The 16,583-nt window shown below is 46.0% G+C and overlaps 1 protein-coding gene across 7 annotated transcripts in view; it reads left to right on the top strand.

Annotated features, from left to right (window-relative positions):
- The window catches only part of LOC144595601 (periostin-like), an 83,696-nt gene that overhangs the window by 27,457 nt on the left and 39,656 nt on the right, over positions 1 to 16,583 (top strand). For all 7 annotated transcript variants that reach the window (XM_078403173.1, XM_078403172.1, XM_078403169.1 and 4 more), the window contains exons 6-10: positions 1,141 to 1,287; positions 7,003 to 7,144; positions 8,574 to 8,786; positions 12,778 to 12,909; positions 15,958 to 16,106. In XM_078403173.1, the coding sequence (XP_078259299.1) occupies positions 1,141 to 1,287; positions 7,003 to 7,144; positions 8,574 to 8,786; positions 12,778 to 12,909; positions 15,958 to 16,106 (783 nt within the window). The remainder of the gene's footprint in view (positions 1 to 1,140; positions 1,288 to 7,002; positions 7,145 to 8,573; positions 8,787 to 12,777; positions 12,910 to 15,957; positions 16,107 to 16,583) is intronic.

Here is a 16,583-nt window from a genome sequence, read left to right as displayed (position 1 = left end):
CTGGTTTGCACGCAACAAAATGTTTTCACTATACCTCGGTACAAGTGACAATAAACTAAACTAAAGTAGATCGGACAATACTATACATGAATACAATCAAGTGAAACTCAAATACAATAGGTTGAGCAAATTGGAATATGCAGACAGCAGAATATGGTTCTCAGCATTGTAGCGCACCAGTTCCAGAGACAACGTCCAATGTCCGCAATGGGGTGGAGGTGAATCGGACAGTATCCTAGCTTATGGAAGGACCGTTCAGAAGCCTGATAACAGAGGGGAAGAAGCTGTTCCTGAGTCTGGTGGTGCGCGCTTTCAAGCTTCTGCTGCGGCTTAAAAGGCCCGTTAATGCAATAAAATGCAGTCAAATATATAAATAACAGGACCAGGTGGACCCGTTGGAGCCCAAACCTCTCCTGCATTGGTACAGCACCCTCTCCTAACCCCCCCTCCCCTCCCTCCTCCCCTCCCCCCCCACCAACCCCCCCCCCCTCCCCTCCTCCTCACTCCGTCCCCCTCAACACCCCTTATCCCCCCCTCTCCCTCCCTAGGAGATAGAATTAAACTTCAAAATGTGAATAACTTTAAAAATATAACAAAGATTTCAAAGAAAAATTCTTCCAGTAGCACCAAGACATGACGGTGTAGTTCAGGAACAAACAAACAAACAAACGAGAGTTTTAGTATATGGATAATCATAATACTAGGTAACCACAGTAGTACAAAACCAAAGTTGATAGTGCAACCAAAGACACAGTCCATAGAAGATCATAGTTGGTGATGCAATGATTGATTAGGGATGTATAAAGGGTCTCAGATCTGAAACATTATTATTTCTTTCTTTCTAAAGAAGCAACCTACTTGTTGAGTGTCCAAAGCTGTATTTTTTAGCATGATCTTTCAGAATTCCCAGGAAATGTTTATATATATATATATATATATATATGAATGAAAAGTACAAATAATGTTCAATGTATATATGTGTGTGTGAGCTCTGAACTTTTTGTTGTTCATTATGGGTTTTACAGAGTACTTTGTTTACATATCTGTTGTGCTGCTGCAAGTAAAATTTTTATTGTTCCGTTTTGGAACATATGACAATAAAACACTTGACTAATCTGACTTTATATTTTTCCTTTGCAGATAGTTACAGTGAACTGTGCAAGAATAATCTATGCAAACCAAATTGCCACAAATGGCATTGTGCACGTCATCGACCGGGTTATTACGGCCATTGGCAGTAACTTGGAAGAGACAATTGAGGCGACTGATGAACTTTCATCTTTCAGGGTAAGTTAACGTGTGGTAGATGGTCCATGTTCAATGTGTAGGAAGGAACTGCAGAACTTGGTTTACACTGAAGATAGACACCAAATACTGGAGTAACTCAGCGGGACAGGCAGCACCTCTGGACAGAAGGAATGGGTGACGTTTCGGTTCGAGACCCTTCTTCAGACTTCAGACTTAACATTCAGATACCTGTTAAGTATCTCTATAGTGCAGGTTCCGCCAGCAATTCTCCAGCAACTGGTTGTCCAACACCTCCTTTGATCCGGACAAAATTACGAGAGTTCTCTTGAAATCCCCCTGGAAGTCCCCCTGAAAATGTGGCACCTAGGCCGGGTGAGATGGCCGATCTCGATCTCATCGGGACTTCTGCGGCCAGACTTGTCCCCTGTGGCGGGGGGCTCTGGAACTCCGGACCGGCTGGAGCCAGTAGATCCGTTCCCATAGCCGACTTCTGTGGCCATCTTAGCGCCTCAGCCACCTTGGCGGAACACTCCGCTACCGTTGGACTTCTCTCGAATTACCAATGACCTTTGAAAGGCAGCATTGAAAAAACATTAGGTTTAGGTAAAGGTTTATTATTGTCTCGTGTAGCAAAGTACAATGAAAAACTTTGGGGAAGCGCATTGGTGCAGCGGTAGAGTTGCTGCCTCAGTGTGCCAGGAACCCAGGTTTGATCCTGATATGGTGCTTTAGATTTCTTTTAGATTTAGATACACAGCGCAGAAACAGGCCCTTCGGCCCACCGGGTCCGCGCCGCCCAGCGATCCCCGCACACTAACACTATCCTACACCCACTAGGGACAATTTTTACATTTGCCAAGCCAATTGACCTACATACCTGGACATCTTTGGAGTGTGGGAGGAAACCGAAGATCTCGGAGAAAACCCACGCAGGTCACGGGGAGAACGTACAAACTCCGTACAGACGGCGCCCGTAGTCAGGATCGAACCTGAGTCTCCGGCGCTGCATTCGCTGTAAGGCAGCAACTCTACCGCTGCGCCACCGTGCCGCACTTTCTGTGTAGCGTATGTACATTCTCCCTGTGCTCCAGTTTCCTCCCGCATCACAAAGACGTGCGGGTTTGTAGGTTTAAGAGCTTCTATAAATTGTCCTCAGTGTGTAGGATAGAACAAGTGTATGGGGGATTGCTGGTCGGCATGGACTCAGTGGGCCGAAGGGCCTGTTCCCATGCTGTGCCTCTAAACTAAACTAAACTAAAACATAGTTTTGCATGCTATCCCATCAGATTAGACAATATTATACATAAACACAATCAAATCAAACTCAAGTAGAATAGGTAGAGCAAAGGGGAAGATACAGAGTGCAGAATATAGTTCTCAGCATTGTAGTGCATCAGTTCCACAGACAAAGTCCAATGTCCACAATGGGGTAGAGGTGAATCTGACAGTATCCTAGCATATGGAAGGGCCATTCATAAGCCTGACGCTATACAGAGGGAATTGTATTAATTATAAATGTTGATATTAAGGAGTTAAGCTCAGGAGTTCACATTTATTTTATCGCAAATGTGTTTGAATGTTTGTACAAAAATGGGTAATTTAGTTTAGATTAGAGACACAACATGGAAACAGGCCCTTTTGCCCACCAAGTCCACACCGACCATAGATCACCTGTTCACACTAGTTCTATGTTATGAACGGATTAAAAGTACCATTAGCAAATTTGCGGATGACACAAAGCTGGGTGGCAGTGTGAACTGTGAGGAGGATGCTATGAGGAAACAGGGTAACTTGGACAGGTTGTGTGAGTGGGCAGATGCATGGCAGATGCAGTTTAATGTGGATAAATGTGAGGTTATCCACTTTGGTGGTAAGAACAGGAAGGCAGATTATTATCTGAATGGTGTCAAGTTAGGAAATGGGGAAGTACAAAGAGATCTGGGTGTCCTTGTTCATCAGTCACTTAAAGTTAGCATGCAGGAACAGCAGGCAGTGAAGAAAGCTAATGGCATGTTGGCCTTTATAATAATAATAATAATATTCATTTATTGTCATTGCAACGAGTACAACGAAATTAAAAAATAGCCAATCCTGACAATCCAGACAAGAGGAGTTGAGTACAGGAGCAAAGAGGTCCTTCTGAAGTTGTACAGGGCCCTAGTGAGACCGCACCTGGAGTACTGTGTGCAGTTTTGGTCTCCTAATTTGAGGAAGGGCATTCTTGCTATTGAGGGCGTGCAGCTTAGGTTCACTAGATTAATTCCCGGAATGGCTGGACTGTTGTATGTTGAAATACTGGGGCGACTAGGCTTGTATACACTGGAATTTAGAAGGATGAGAGGGGATCTTATTGCAACATATAAGATTATTAAGAGTTTGGACACGTTAGAGGCAGGAAACATGTTCCCAATGTTGGGGGAGTCCAGAACAAGGGGCCACAGTTTAAGAATAAGGGGTAGGCCATTTAGAACGGAGATGAGGAAAAACTTTTTCAGTCAGAGAGTTGTAAATCTGTGGAATTCTCTGCCTCAGAAGGCGGTGGAGGCCAATTCTCTGGATGCTTTCAAGAGAGAGCTAGATAGAGTTCTTAAAGATAGCGGAGTCATGGGGTATGGGGAGAAGGCAGGAACAGGATACTGATTGAGAATGATCAGCCATGATCACATTGAATGGCGGTGCCAAATGGCCTACTCCTGCACCTATTGTCTATTGTCTATCCCACTTTTTCATCCACTCCCAACACAATAGAGGCAATTTACAGAGGCCGATTAACCAAGAAAGCCGCACGTCTTTGGGACATGGGAGGGAACCAGCACACCCGGAGGAAACCCACGCAGTTACAGGGAGAACCTATAAACCCCACACAGACAGCACCCAAAGGTCAGGATTGAACCTGGGTCTCTGGCGCTGTGGGGCAACAGCTAAAACTCCAATGGATACAACTCAATGGTTAAAATAAGAGAAATGCGACAATGTAAATGAATACAGATAAACTAGAAACTGCAGATGCTGGAATTTTCAACAAAAAAATAAAGCTGGAGGAACTCAGCGGGTCAGGCGGCATCTGTGGAGGGAATGGACAGACGACGTTTCGGGTCGGGACCCTTCTTCAGACTGATGGAGTAGGGGGGAGAAACCTGAGAAAGGTGGGGGCGGGGCAAAGCCTGGCGAGTGATAGGTGGATACAGGTGAGGGGGGGATTGGCAGATGGGTGGAGTGAGTGACAAAGGCTGGAGATGAAAAGGAGACAAAAGGCTGTTGGATAAGGAGAGAAGAGGAGGGGTGGAATGTAGAACTGGAGGGAGGGATGTGGGTGGGAGGGGAGGGGGGGGGGGTTAAAAGGGAAATGGGGGCCTTGGGGATGGGAGATGAGTATACGGAGCTAGGGAGAGGGGCAGAATTTATTGGAGGAATTTTTTTTTCAAACTATCCCATTTCTCGTAAGATGAACAAAGGTAATACATTGGAATGACACAAAGTGCAGGAGTAACTTAGCAGGCCAGGCAGCATCTCTGAAGGACATGGATAAGCGACCTTTCGGATCGAGATCCTTGTTTGGACCGTTTGCAGGAGTGGGGGGAAGGAAAGCTGGAAGAGTTGTATCTGCATTCTAAATTTCATACATTAATAAGCTTCCTACTGGGGCAAGGCTGCACTCGGTCTTGGCATCTGCTAGGTGCTAAACTAACGTAGTTAAAGTGCATATAAGAAAATAACTGCGGATGCTGGTACAAATCGATTTATTCACAAAATGCTGGAGTAACTCAGCAGGTCAGGCAGCATCTCGGGAGAGAAGGAATGGGTGACGTTTCGGGTCGAGACCCTTCTTCAGACTGTGCGGGCAGAGCTAGGACATATAGGTCACCTTGTCTTCAATTAACCTGTTGGGCCAGTTTGTACAGTCACAAGACCAGTTAAAAATCTCTTTTACTTTCTACAGGCCTTTAAAATATAACTAACACTTCGCGTTCGTAGTCTTCTTTCATAGTTCCAGCTATTAATTTGTTCTGCTCTTTATGGGCATAAAGTGTTTTTTAACTGACTTGTTCAGAAGCAACTGGGAAAAATGCTACACAAAGTGCTGGAGTAACTCAGCGGGTCACACAGAATCTGTGGATAACATGGATAGGTGGCTTAATGTGTAGGAAGGAACTGCAGATGCTGGTTTAAAACGAAGAGAGACACAAAAAGCTGGAGTAACTCAGCAGGACAGGCAGCATCTCGGGAGAGAAGGAATGGGTGACGTTTTGGGTCGAGACCCTTCTTCAGACTGGTTAGGGATAAGGGAAATGAGAGATATAGGCGAAATGAGAGATATAGGCGAAGATGTAGAGAAATAAAGAATAATGAATGAGAGATATGCAAAAAAGTAACGATGATAAAGGAAACAGGCCAATGTTAGCTGTTTGTTGGGTGAAAATAAGAAGCTAGTGTGACTTGTGTGGAGGAGGGATAGAGAGGGAATGCCAGGGCTACCTGAAGTCAGAGAAATCAATATCCATACCACTGGGCTGTATGTAAGCTGCCCAAGCTAAATATGAGATGCTGTTTCTCCAATTTGCGTTTACATAGAAACATAGAAACATAGAAAATAGGTGCAGGAGTAGGCCATTTGGCCTCACTCTGTCAATGGAGGAGACCTAGGCCAGAAAAGTCAGTTTGGGAATGGGAAGGAGAATCAAAGTATTTGGCAACCGGGAGATCAGGTAGGTTCAGGTGGGCTGAGCGAAGGTGTTCAGCGAAACGATCGCCCAGTCTACGTTTGGTCTCGCTGATGTATTAGAGTCCACATCTTGAACAACGGATACAGTGGATGAGGTTGGAGGAGGTGCAAGTGAACCTCTGCCTCATCTGAAAGGGCTGTCAGGGTCCCTGGACAGAGTCGGGGGAGAAAGTAAAGGGACAGGTGTTGCATCTCCTGTAGTTGCAGGGGAAGGTACCTGGGGAGGGGGTGGTTTGGGTGGGTGATGTTTCAGGTCAAGACCCTTCTTCAGACTGAAGAAAGAGAAATGAGATGTTAGACAGTCTGAAGGATAGCCCCAATCCAAAACATCGCCTATCCATATTCTCCGGCGATGCTGCCTGACCCGTTGAGTTACTCCAGCACTTTACGCCTTTTTTTTGTTGTAAACCCGCATCTGCAGTTCCTTGTTTCATTAGAAACATCTAAGGTTAGGTTTATTATTGTCACTTGTACGAGGTGCAGTGACAAGCTTTGTTTAGCCTGCCATCCAATCAAATACTATACATCAATACAATCAAATCAATCGTAAGTAATCTTTTACCCAGGATAGTGGAATCAAGTACCAGAGACATAGGTTTAAGGTGAGAAGGGAAAGGTTTATCAGGAACCTGAGAGGCAAATTTGAGGGGCAACTTGTTCCATTTATCCACCACCCTCTGTGCGAAAAAAATTACCCTCAGGGTCCTATTCAATTTCTCCTCCCTCACTATAAACCTATGTTCTCTAGTTCTTGATTGCCTTACTCCCTGAGTAAAAGACTGTGCATTCACCCCATCTATTCCCCTCATGATTTTACACACCCTTTATAAGATCACCCCCCAGCCTCTTGTTCCATGTGTACACCACGCTCTGTGTGGAAAAGGTTGCTCTTCAGGTTCCTATTAAATCTTTCCCCTCTCACCTCAAACCTATGTCCCTTGGTTCTAGATTCCCCTGCCCTGGGCAAAAGCCTACTAATGTCAAGGACTGTAAATAGTAATGCGCTCTGTCCAAATCGCCTCTCTCTTTAGGCTGCTGCAGCTGCTTCCGGACTCTTTGGAATCCTTGGCAAAGGTGGACACTACACAATCTTTGCTCCAACCAATGAAGCTTTTGATAATGTGCCACGGGAGGTTCTGGAACGCATCCTGAGTGACGACGTGGCGATGAAAGGTAAGTTGATTATTGCATGGCAGAGGTTAACAGAGTTAGCCAGGATGTCAAAGGTAACGGGATGAAGGCAGGAGAATGGGGTTGAGAGGGAAAGGTAGATGAGCCATGACTGAATGGTAGAGCAGACTTGATGGGCTGAATGGCCTGATTCTGCTCCTATCACTTGTGGTCTTGTATAATTTTTTAGGATCAAAGGATTAATTTATAACTTGACCAAGTGGACCCGTTGGGCCCAAACCTCTCCTGCATTGGTGCAGCACCCTGTCCTCCCCCACTCCCCACTCTCCTCAACCCCCCCTCCCCTCTCCCTTCTCCCCCACTCCCCCCTCCCTCCTCCCCTCCTCTCCTTTTAAACTTTAAAATGTGAATAACTTAAAAAAGATAAGACTGATTTCAATAAAACTACTTGCATTATCACTAAAGTGACAATGGTGAGGAAGGCGGGCCTAAAATTGTCGCGCTATCGTGTACCGTTTTGGCTGAAGTTCAGTCACAAACAAGATAACAAACGAGAGTTTTAGTATATAGATTGTGACCATTGGATTTAATTGTGAGAAACATCATCATCATATAAATTGTCTGATGGCCTTATGGTGGTGGAATAATGAATGTGTGAGTATGCTGAACTGAACACAAAGTGCTGGAGGAACTCAGCGGGCCAGGCAGCATCTGTGGAGGGAATGGGCAGACAACGTTTCGGGTCAGGAATCTGAAAACTGCTCGAGTCCTGATCCAAAACACCGCCTCGTCGTTCCAACCAGGGGTGCAGCCTGGCCCGCTGAGTTCCCACAGCACTTTGTGTTAACGAAAGTTAATTTGGACTATTCTTGTTCTTTGCTACAAATACCTTGAGAATGACGAGCGACAGCACTCAGATAAATGTACAACAATCGACAGTACAATAAATTAATATGATTAATTATATGATACGATAGGACTTTATTAATCCCAGGAGGGAAATTGATCTGCCAACAGTCATAAAACAGAAGATACATGAAACATGAAACTAAAGTGACGAGTGGAAAAGATTGGGGATGTGCAAAGATTGGGGGGAGTGGGGGGGTGTCAGTCTACCCCACGACAGAAGAGGTAGACTATCCCACCACACATTCATTATTCCACCACCATAAGGCCACCAGACAATTTATATGATGATGATGTTTCTCACAATTAAATCCAATGGTTACAATTATAAATTAACAGGCGTTGTACAGTTTGATAGCCACAGGGAAGAAGGATCTCCTGTGGCATTCTTGGTGGAACCAGTCTGTTGCTGAAGGTGCTCCTCAGGTTGACCAGTGTGTCTACAATGGAGCAATGACCGAAGTCCGTGGTGCAGCTTAACATTTAGCGGAGTTGAAGGTGAGAGTGGGGGTGTGAGTGTTGGTGACGTTCCGTTCTCGTCTGACCCTCGGCCCCTTTATTCCAGCCATGCTGAATTACCACATCCTGAACACCGTCCACTGCTCGGAAGCGATCATGTCCGGTGCGGCCTACGCCACCTTGGAAGGAACAAACATCGAGATCGGCTGCGAAGGTGACAGCCTGACTGTGAACGGAGAGAAAATGGTCAACCGCAAAGATATCGTAGCGACCAATGGTGTGATCCACCTAATCAACAAGGTGCTGATTCCTGACGCAGGTAAATGATGATCGATCACAGCCTGCTTAAGCAACCGGTTATAGAGTGGATGTGGAGAGGATGGTTCCACTAGTGGGAGAGTAGGAATACAGGCCAGAGCCTCAGAATAAAAGGATGAATCTTTAGAAAGGAGATGAGGAGGAATTTCTTTAGTCAGAGGGTGGTGAATCACTGTCACAAACGGCTGTGGGGGCCAAGTCAGTGGATATTTTTAAGGTGGAGATAGATTCCAGATTAGTACGGGTGTCAGGGGTTATGGGGAGAAGGCAGGAGAACGGGGTTGAGAGGGAAGGATAGATCAGCCATGATTGAATTACGGAGTAGACTTGATGGGCCGAATGGTCTAATTCTGCTCCTAGATCTTATGAACATGAATGAATGTCTGTGCCTTCCTTTCCCTTTTACATTTTGCAAAGGAACTGTTACTTTTCTAGTTTCACAAATAAATCCGCGAGCACAATAAATTTCTCCCATTAGGTTCAAAACGAGTTGAAGTTTAATTTAAAAAAGACACAAAATGCTGGTGTATCTCAGTGGGCCAGGCAGCATCTCTGGAGAACATGGATAGGAGATGTTTTGGGTCAGGACCCTTCTTCAGACATTGTAGGAGGACTGGGAGAAAGCTGGAAGAGAGGAGGGGCAGGACAAAGCATGGCAGGTGAACGCAGGTGAAGGGGAGAAATGGTTGGACACAGGCCGGAGATGAAAAGACAGAAGGTGTGAGATAAAGGGATTGAATAGCTGCAAATTGTGAAGCCAGAGGAAGGAATGTTGGTGGAGTGGGAGGCGAAAGGGGAGAAATAGATGCGAGTGATAGGGTTTTTTTTGGATGTCAACTAGGTCAATACAAGTAAAACACTAAGTCCTGGAGTAACTCAGCAGGTCAGTCAGCATCTGTGAAGGACCTGGATAAGCGATGTTTTGGCTCTTCAGACTGAAGGGATGATGTGGAGGAGAAACCTCAAAGAGAGGCAGGGGTGCAAGAAACTGAAGATGCTAGAATCATGAGCAGAACACAAAGTGGTGGAGTAACTCACCGGGTCAGGCAGTTCCATTTGGAATATTTTGGAGGACCAAGAACCAAGAAGCAGGCAGCATCTCTGGAGGAGCTGAGTTACTCTAGCACTGTGTTTTTTGTTGTAAACCAGCATCTGCAGTTCCTTGCATCCCGATGCTTTTGTTAGTGTTGTGCAGTGTTCAAGAGACTGATGGTTGTTGGGAAGAAGCTGTTCTTAAACCTGTTGGTCACATAAGCATATGAGTAGTTTAATTTAGAGATACAGCTCGGAAACAGGCCCTTCGGCCTATCAGGTCCACACCGACCAGCGATCCCCGCACATTAACACCACCCTCCAACCACTAGGGACAATTTACACTTATACCAAGCCAATTAACCTACAAACTTGTACGTCTTTGGAGTGTGGGAGGAAACCGAAGATCTCGAAGAAAACCCACGCAGGTTGCAGGGATTTCTGTACAGACGGCGCCCGTAGTCAGGATCGAACTTGGGTTTCTAGCGCTGCTAGCGCTACAAGGCAGCAACTCTACCGCTGCGCCACCGTGCCGCAATGCCGATTATACGAAAGGCAATTTGTTAAATATTTTGCAGTGACAAGGTGCAGAATTACAATTCTTTACTACGATATATAGGTATAAAATTATGAGGGGAATAGAAAAGGTGAATGTAGTCTTTTACCCAGGATCGGAGAATCATGAACCATAGGTTTAAGAAGAGGGGAGGAAAGATTTAATAGGAACTTGAGGGGGTAACGTTTTCACACAGAGGGTGGTGGGTGCATGGAACGAGCTGCCAGAGGAGGTAGTTGAGGCAGGGACTATCCCAACATTTAAAAACATTTAGACAGGTACATGGATAGGAAAGACTTAATTGTTGTTAAGATGGAAAAGATTTACAAGGACTCGAGCCTGGACTCGAGCCCCTGAGCTACAGGGAGAGTTTTGGCATACTAGGACTTTGTTCCATGTACCACAAGAGGATGAAAGTTGATCTTATAGAGGTGTATAAGATCATGAGGGGAATAGATAGGGTGAATGTACAGAGTCTTTTACCCAGAGTAGGGGAATCAAGAACCAGTAGGTTTAAGGGGAAGGGGGAAAGATTTTATGGGAACCCAACTTTATTATACAAAGTGTGGTAGGTTTGGCTGAAGGCCCTGTATTCACGCTGTATGACTTTAGTTAGGCTGCATTTAGTGTTGCATGCATTTTTGGTCACCCCCATTACACGAAGGATGTGGAGGCTTTGGACAGGGTGCAGAGGAGGTTAATGAGAATAATGTCTCCATCAGGGGTATCAGCTACAGGGAGTGGGTGGACAGGCGGATTGTTTTCTCTGGAACATCAGAGGTTGGAGGGAGACTTGATGGAAGTATCCAAAATTATGAGAGGCATGGATAGGATAGATTGTCGGAACCTTGATCCCAGGGTGTGAAAAACAAATGCTTTAAATGTGAGAGGGGCAACGTTTAAAGGAGTTGTGCATGCCAGGTTTATTTACATAAAGGGCGGTGCGTGCCTGGAACACGCTACTGGGGATGGTGGAGAAGTTTGAAGCTTTCAGGTAGGCACATGGATATGCAGGGAATGGAGGGATATGGACTATGTGCAGGCAGATGTAATTAGTTTATCTTGGCATTATATTCAGCACAGATTTTGTGTTCCTGGGTTCTACTGTTTATGTTCTGTATTCTATGATTCTATGTTTAGTTTAGTTTAGAGATACAGCGCGGAAACAGGCCCTTTCGGCCCACCGGGTCCGCGCCGACCAGCGATCCCCGCACACTAGCACGACCCTACACCCACTAGGGACAATTTTTACATTTACCAAGCCAATTAACCTACAAGCCTGTACGTCTTTGGAGTGTGGGAGGAAACCGAAGATCTTGGAGAAAACCCACGCAGGTCACGGGGAGAACGTACAAGCTCGGTACAGACAGTACCCGTGGTCGGGATCGAACCCGGGTCTCCGGCGCTCCATTCGCTGTAAGGCAGCGACTCTACCGCTGCGCCACCGTGCCCTTGCACTGAGGTTTTATGAAAGTCGGACTATCTTTAATCTGACTTTACTGGACTTTATCTTGCATTAAACATTATTCCCTTTATCCTGTATCTGTCCACTGTGGACAGCTTGATTGTAATCATGTATAGTCTTCCTGCTGACTGGTTAGCATGCAACAAAATAATAATTGTTGTTTGATATATTTTATTTTTATAATGAAATAATTTAATTTAATTAAAGAAAAAAATATTAAATACAAATTATTTGACTAAACTAAGCTAAACTAAACTGGAGAACCATAGAGTTTAAGGTGAGACAGGGGAAAGATTTAATGGGAACCCGAGGAGCAACATTTTTATACAAAGTGTGGTGGGTGTATGGAACAAGCTGCCGGAGGAGATAGTTGAGGCAGGTACTATCACAACGTTCAAGATACATTTAGACAGATACATGGGTAGCATGGGTTTAGAGGGATGTGGGCCAAATGCAGGCATGTGGGACTAGTGGAGATGGGACATGTTTGCCGGTGAGGGCAAGTTGGGCCGAAGGGCCTGTTTCCACACTGTAGGTCCCTATGACACTATGACATAGATATGCAGGGAATGGAGGGAAGTGGATGGCATGCAGGCAGAGGAGATTAGTTTACCTTGGCATCATGTTCGGCACAGACAATGCCCTGACCTATAAAAGCAAGCATACCTTATGCCTTCTTAGAGATATGAATTGTGTGGAGGTAGATAAGACCTGGTCTTGGCATTATGTTTGACACGGGCATTGTGGGGTAAAGGCCCTGTTACTGTGCTGTACTGATCAATGGTCCATGGTCTGTGTTCCATGGTCTATGGTCTATTTTCTATGTTCCATGACTATGTGCTGATGTTTTGTGGACGTCTGGGCCATTAGAGATATTAAAGTCTTGAAACACTGCTGATCAATCCTCTCTGATAAGATTTTCCTTTTTGCGTTTAAAAGCGATGCAGATCCTGGATTTGGTGAGCAGCAAGCAGTCGACGTTCTCCGACTTGGTGAAGGACACTGGACTATCTGCTGTCTTCACTGATGCCGACTACACGCTCCTCGTTCCTCTCAATGAAGCCTTCAACGGTAAACGGTCACGTCAAACTTTTCCTACACCGAGCTGCGTCACTTTCTCCATTAACGCTGGGAAAATTGCCTGATTTATTGTACTCATCTATTCCCAGCATGAAATATCTGAAAATAGGTTTGGTCCCGAAACGTCATCTGTTCCTTTTCTCCAGAGATGCTGCCTGACCCGTTGAGTTGCTCCAGCACTTTGCATTTGCCTTCGGTCTAAACCAGCATCTGTTGTTCCTTCCTATACATGACATTTCTCTGGTTGGCCTTTCGAAGTCATAAGGGACAGCCAGAAACAAGGAACTGCATATGAATCAGAATCAGAATCAGAATTACCTTTATTGTCATCCAAAAGAAACAAGTCTTTTGGACGAGATTTCATCACTCACAGTCCAACAATAAGAGCAATAAAATATGCAAATTACACACACAATCACAAACCAACACAAAACAAAAAAAGAAACATCCATCACAGTGAGTCTCCTCCAGTCCCCTTCCCACTGTGATGGAGGGCCAGAATGTCTTTTAAAAGACATGTTTAAAAAAAAGATACAAAGTGCTGGAGTAACTCAGCGGATCAGGCAGCATCTCTGGAGAACATAGACAGGTGATGTTTCAGTTCAGGACACTTCTTCAAACTGATTGTGGGGGCAGGGGGTGGAAGCTGGAAGAGACGAGGGACAGGGCAAAGCCGAGCAGGTAATAGGTGATCACAGGTGAGGCGCTGGGGGTTGATAGGCAGGTGGTTGGACAAAGGCCAGAGATTAAAACAGGTGTGAGACAAAAGGATTGAAGTGTTGTGAATTGTGAAGCTAGAGTTTAGTTTAGTTTAGAAATACAGTGTGGAAACAGGCCCTTTGTCCCACCGAGTCCGTACCAGCCAGTGATCTCCACACACTAACACTATCCTGCACGCACTGGGGACAATTTAGAATTATACCAAGCCATTTAGCCTACAAACCTGTATATCTTTGGAGTGTGGGAGGAAATCGGAGATCCCGGAGAAAACCCACGCAGGTCACGGGGAGAAAGTACAAACTCCGTACAGACAGCACCCGTAGCCGGGATCGAACCCGGGTCTCTGGTGCTGGAAGGCAGCAACTCTACCGCTGCGCCACCATGTTGGGTTGTAAGCGGAACATGAGGAGCTGCTCCTCCAGTAAGTGTGTGGCCTACGGTTGCCAACTTTCCAACTCCCAAATAAGGGACAAAAGGTGATGTCACCGCCTGTGCCCCATGTGACCTCACCCAGCCAGCGGCTACATGCTCCCGCTCCACCAATGACGGCCGCTCGGGCCGGGAGGCGGCTTGCTACTAAACCTCCATTAGGCGAACACACTCAGCCCCGCTCCCCGAACACACTCCGTTAGCCTACACTGTCCGGGCCTACAGCGGCTCGTGGGCCTACAGTGTCCAGGCCAACAGTGCCCCCGTGCCGAATACGGGACAAGGGTGGTCCTGTAGTGGACAAACAAATTTAGCCCAAAATATGGGATGTCCCGGCTAATACGGGACAGTTGGCAACCCTAGTGTGGCCTCACTCAGGCAATGGAGTAGGCCCAGGACAGCAAGATCAGTGTGTGAATGGGAAGGGGAGTTAAAATGGTTAGGTATTCCAAACGAAGCTAGTTACTCCAAACTATCTACTGCCTTATTTAAAGTAGCAGACATGGGAGAATTTGATAGGAGCACATTAATGGCTGTGAATTAGTGCTATAAATGGTTACTTTCTGCTGAGAGTAGTGTCAATGCTTGGTTAGAATGGGTTACCGACAAAGTGTATAGGATTAAAAAAAACACAAAGTGCTGGAGCACCTCAGTCGAAGGGTCCCGACCCAAAATGTCACCCATCCATATTCTCCAAAGATGCTGCCTGACCAGCTAAGTTACTCCAGCACTTTGCGTATTTTTTTGGTAAACCAGCATCTGCAGTTTCTTGCATCTAAATTTTCAGGACAGCTCTTTTAAGCACATTTGTGTATAGATTATTCACTGTAACGTGTACAGAGATACAGTGAAAGCTTGTTCTGCGTGCTATCCAGTCACTTCACACTGTTCGTGAAGGCAAGAGACCCTCTTCTGAAGCATCACCCAGAGAGTCATAGAAGCATAGACAATCGGTGCAGGAGTAGGCCATTCGGCCCTTCGAGCCAGCACCGTTCAATATGATCATGGCTGATCACCCAGAATCAGTACCCCATTCCTGCCTTCTCCCCATACCCCTTGATTCCGTTAGCAGTCACCGGGTTGCAACTTCCAAGTCTCTGAAAAGTCCGATCTTGGCTCAAGGCGATGTGCAGTTTCTTATTTCCTCACATTAAGGCCTGGCGGCACTGGATGGATGAAGTAAGGGGTAGGCCTGGCCCAGCGCCATGCCATCAGCTCCTACCACCGCCGCTCCGCGCAGGATAGTGATTCTTCTACCATTGTCACACGTGGACAATGTGTTTCTGCCTGGATTTAGGGGGCATTCGTTGCACGGACTTGGATTGTTTTCTCTGGAAAGGCGGAGGTTGAGGGGAGACCTGTTAGTAGTATATAAAATGATGAGAGGCATAGATAGGGTAGACAGTCCCTTTATCCCAGGGTGGAAATGTCAAAGACTCGAGGGTTTACAGGGAATGAAGGGATATGGATCACATGGAAGCAGAGGAGATTAGTTTCACTTAACACCATGTTCGGCACAGACATTGTGGGCCGAAGGGCCTGTTCCTCTGCTGTACTGTGCTGTGTTCTATGTTAGTGATATCACAGTCAATACAGGTCTCTTCTTTGCTTTTCTGACTTTCCCGTTTTAATGTAACACCTTAAAGTGCTGAAGTAACTCAACGGATCGAGCAGCATCTGTAGAGAACAGGAAAGGTGATGTTTCGGGCCAGAGTAGTCCTAAGAAGTAGTCTTAAGTCCCGACCTGAAACGTCACCTCTCCATGTTCTAAGGAGATGCTGCCTGACCCACTGAGTAACTCCAGCACGTTGTGTCTTTTTTTTTTATAAACCAGCATCTGCAGTCCCTTGTTTTACTTCTTAATGTAACATCTTCCCTGTCTTTCCACAGAGGAGATTATGGCTTTCGATCAGAGAATTCTGAAAGTAATGCTACGCAACCATATTCTGAAAGTGAAGGTGGTCCTCAATCAACTGTACAACGGCCAAATGCTGGAAACTCTCGGAGGGAAATTCCTCAGAGTCTTTGTCTACCGCACTGTAAGTATGGGAGGCCAACATTTCCACATGCGATCCCCAGAGCGTGCACAGCAAGGATTAAAAACAGGACAGGCACGGTGGAGCAGCGGTAGAGTAGATGCCTTACAGCGCCAGAGACCCAGGTTCGACCCTGACTACGGCTGCTGTCTGTACACAGTTTGCATGTTCTCTATGTGATCATGTGGGTTTCCTCCAAGTGCTTTGGCTTATTCCCACATCTCAAAGACGTGTAGGTTTGGAGGAACAGCACCTCATATTTCGCTTGGGCAGCTTGCAGCCCAGCGGTATGAACATTGACTTCTCCAACTTTAGATAGTTCCTCTGTCCCTCTGTTCCCCACCCCCTTCCCAGTTCTCCCTCTATCTTCCTGTCTCCACCTATATCCTCCCTTTGTCCCGCCCCCCTGACATCAGTCTGAAGAAGGGTCTCGACCCGAAACGTCACCCATTCCTTCTCTCCTGAGATGCTGCCTGACCG

Source organism: Rhinoraja longicauda, chromosome 7 (assembly GCF_053455715.1).
Source record: "Rhinoraja longicauda isolate Sanriku21f chromosome 7, sRhiLon1.1, whole genome shotgun sequence".
Lineage (NCBI taxonomy): Eukaryota > Metazoa > Chordata > Chondrichthyes > Rajiformes > Arhynchobatidae > Rhinoraja > Rhinoraja longicauda.
Note: the sequence above shows the minus strand (reverse complement) of the source record. Positions and strands in the feature narration are given on the sequence as shown.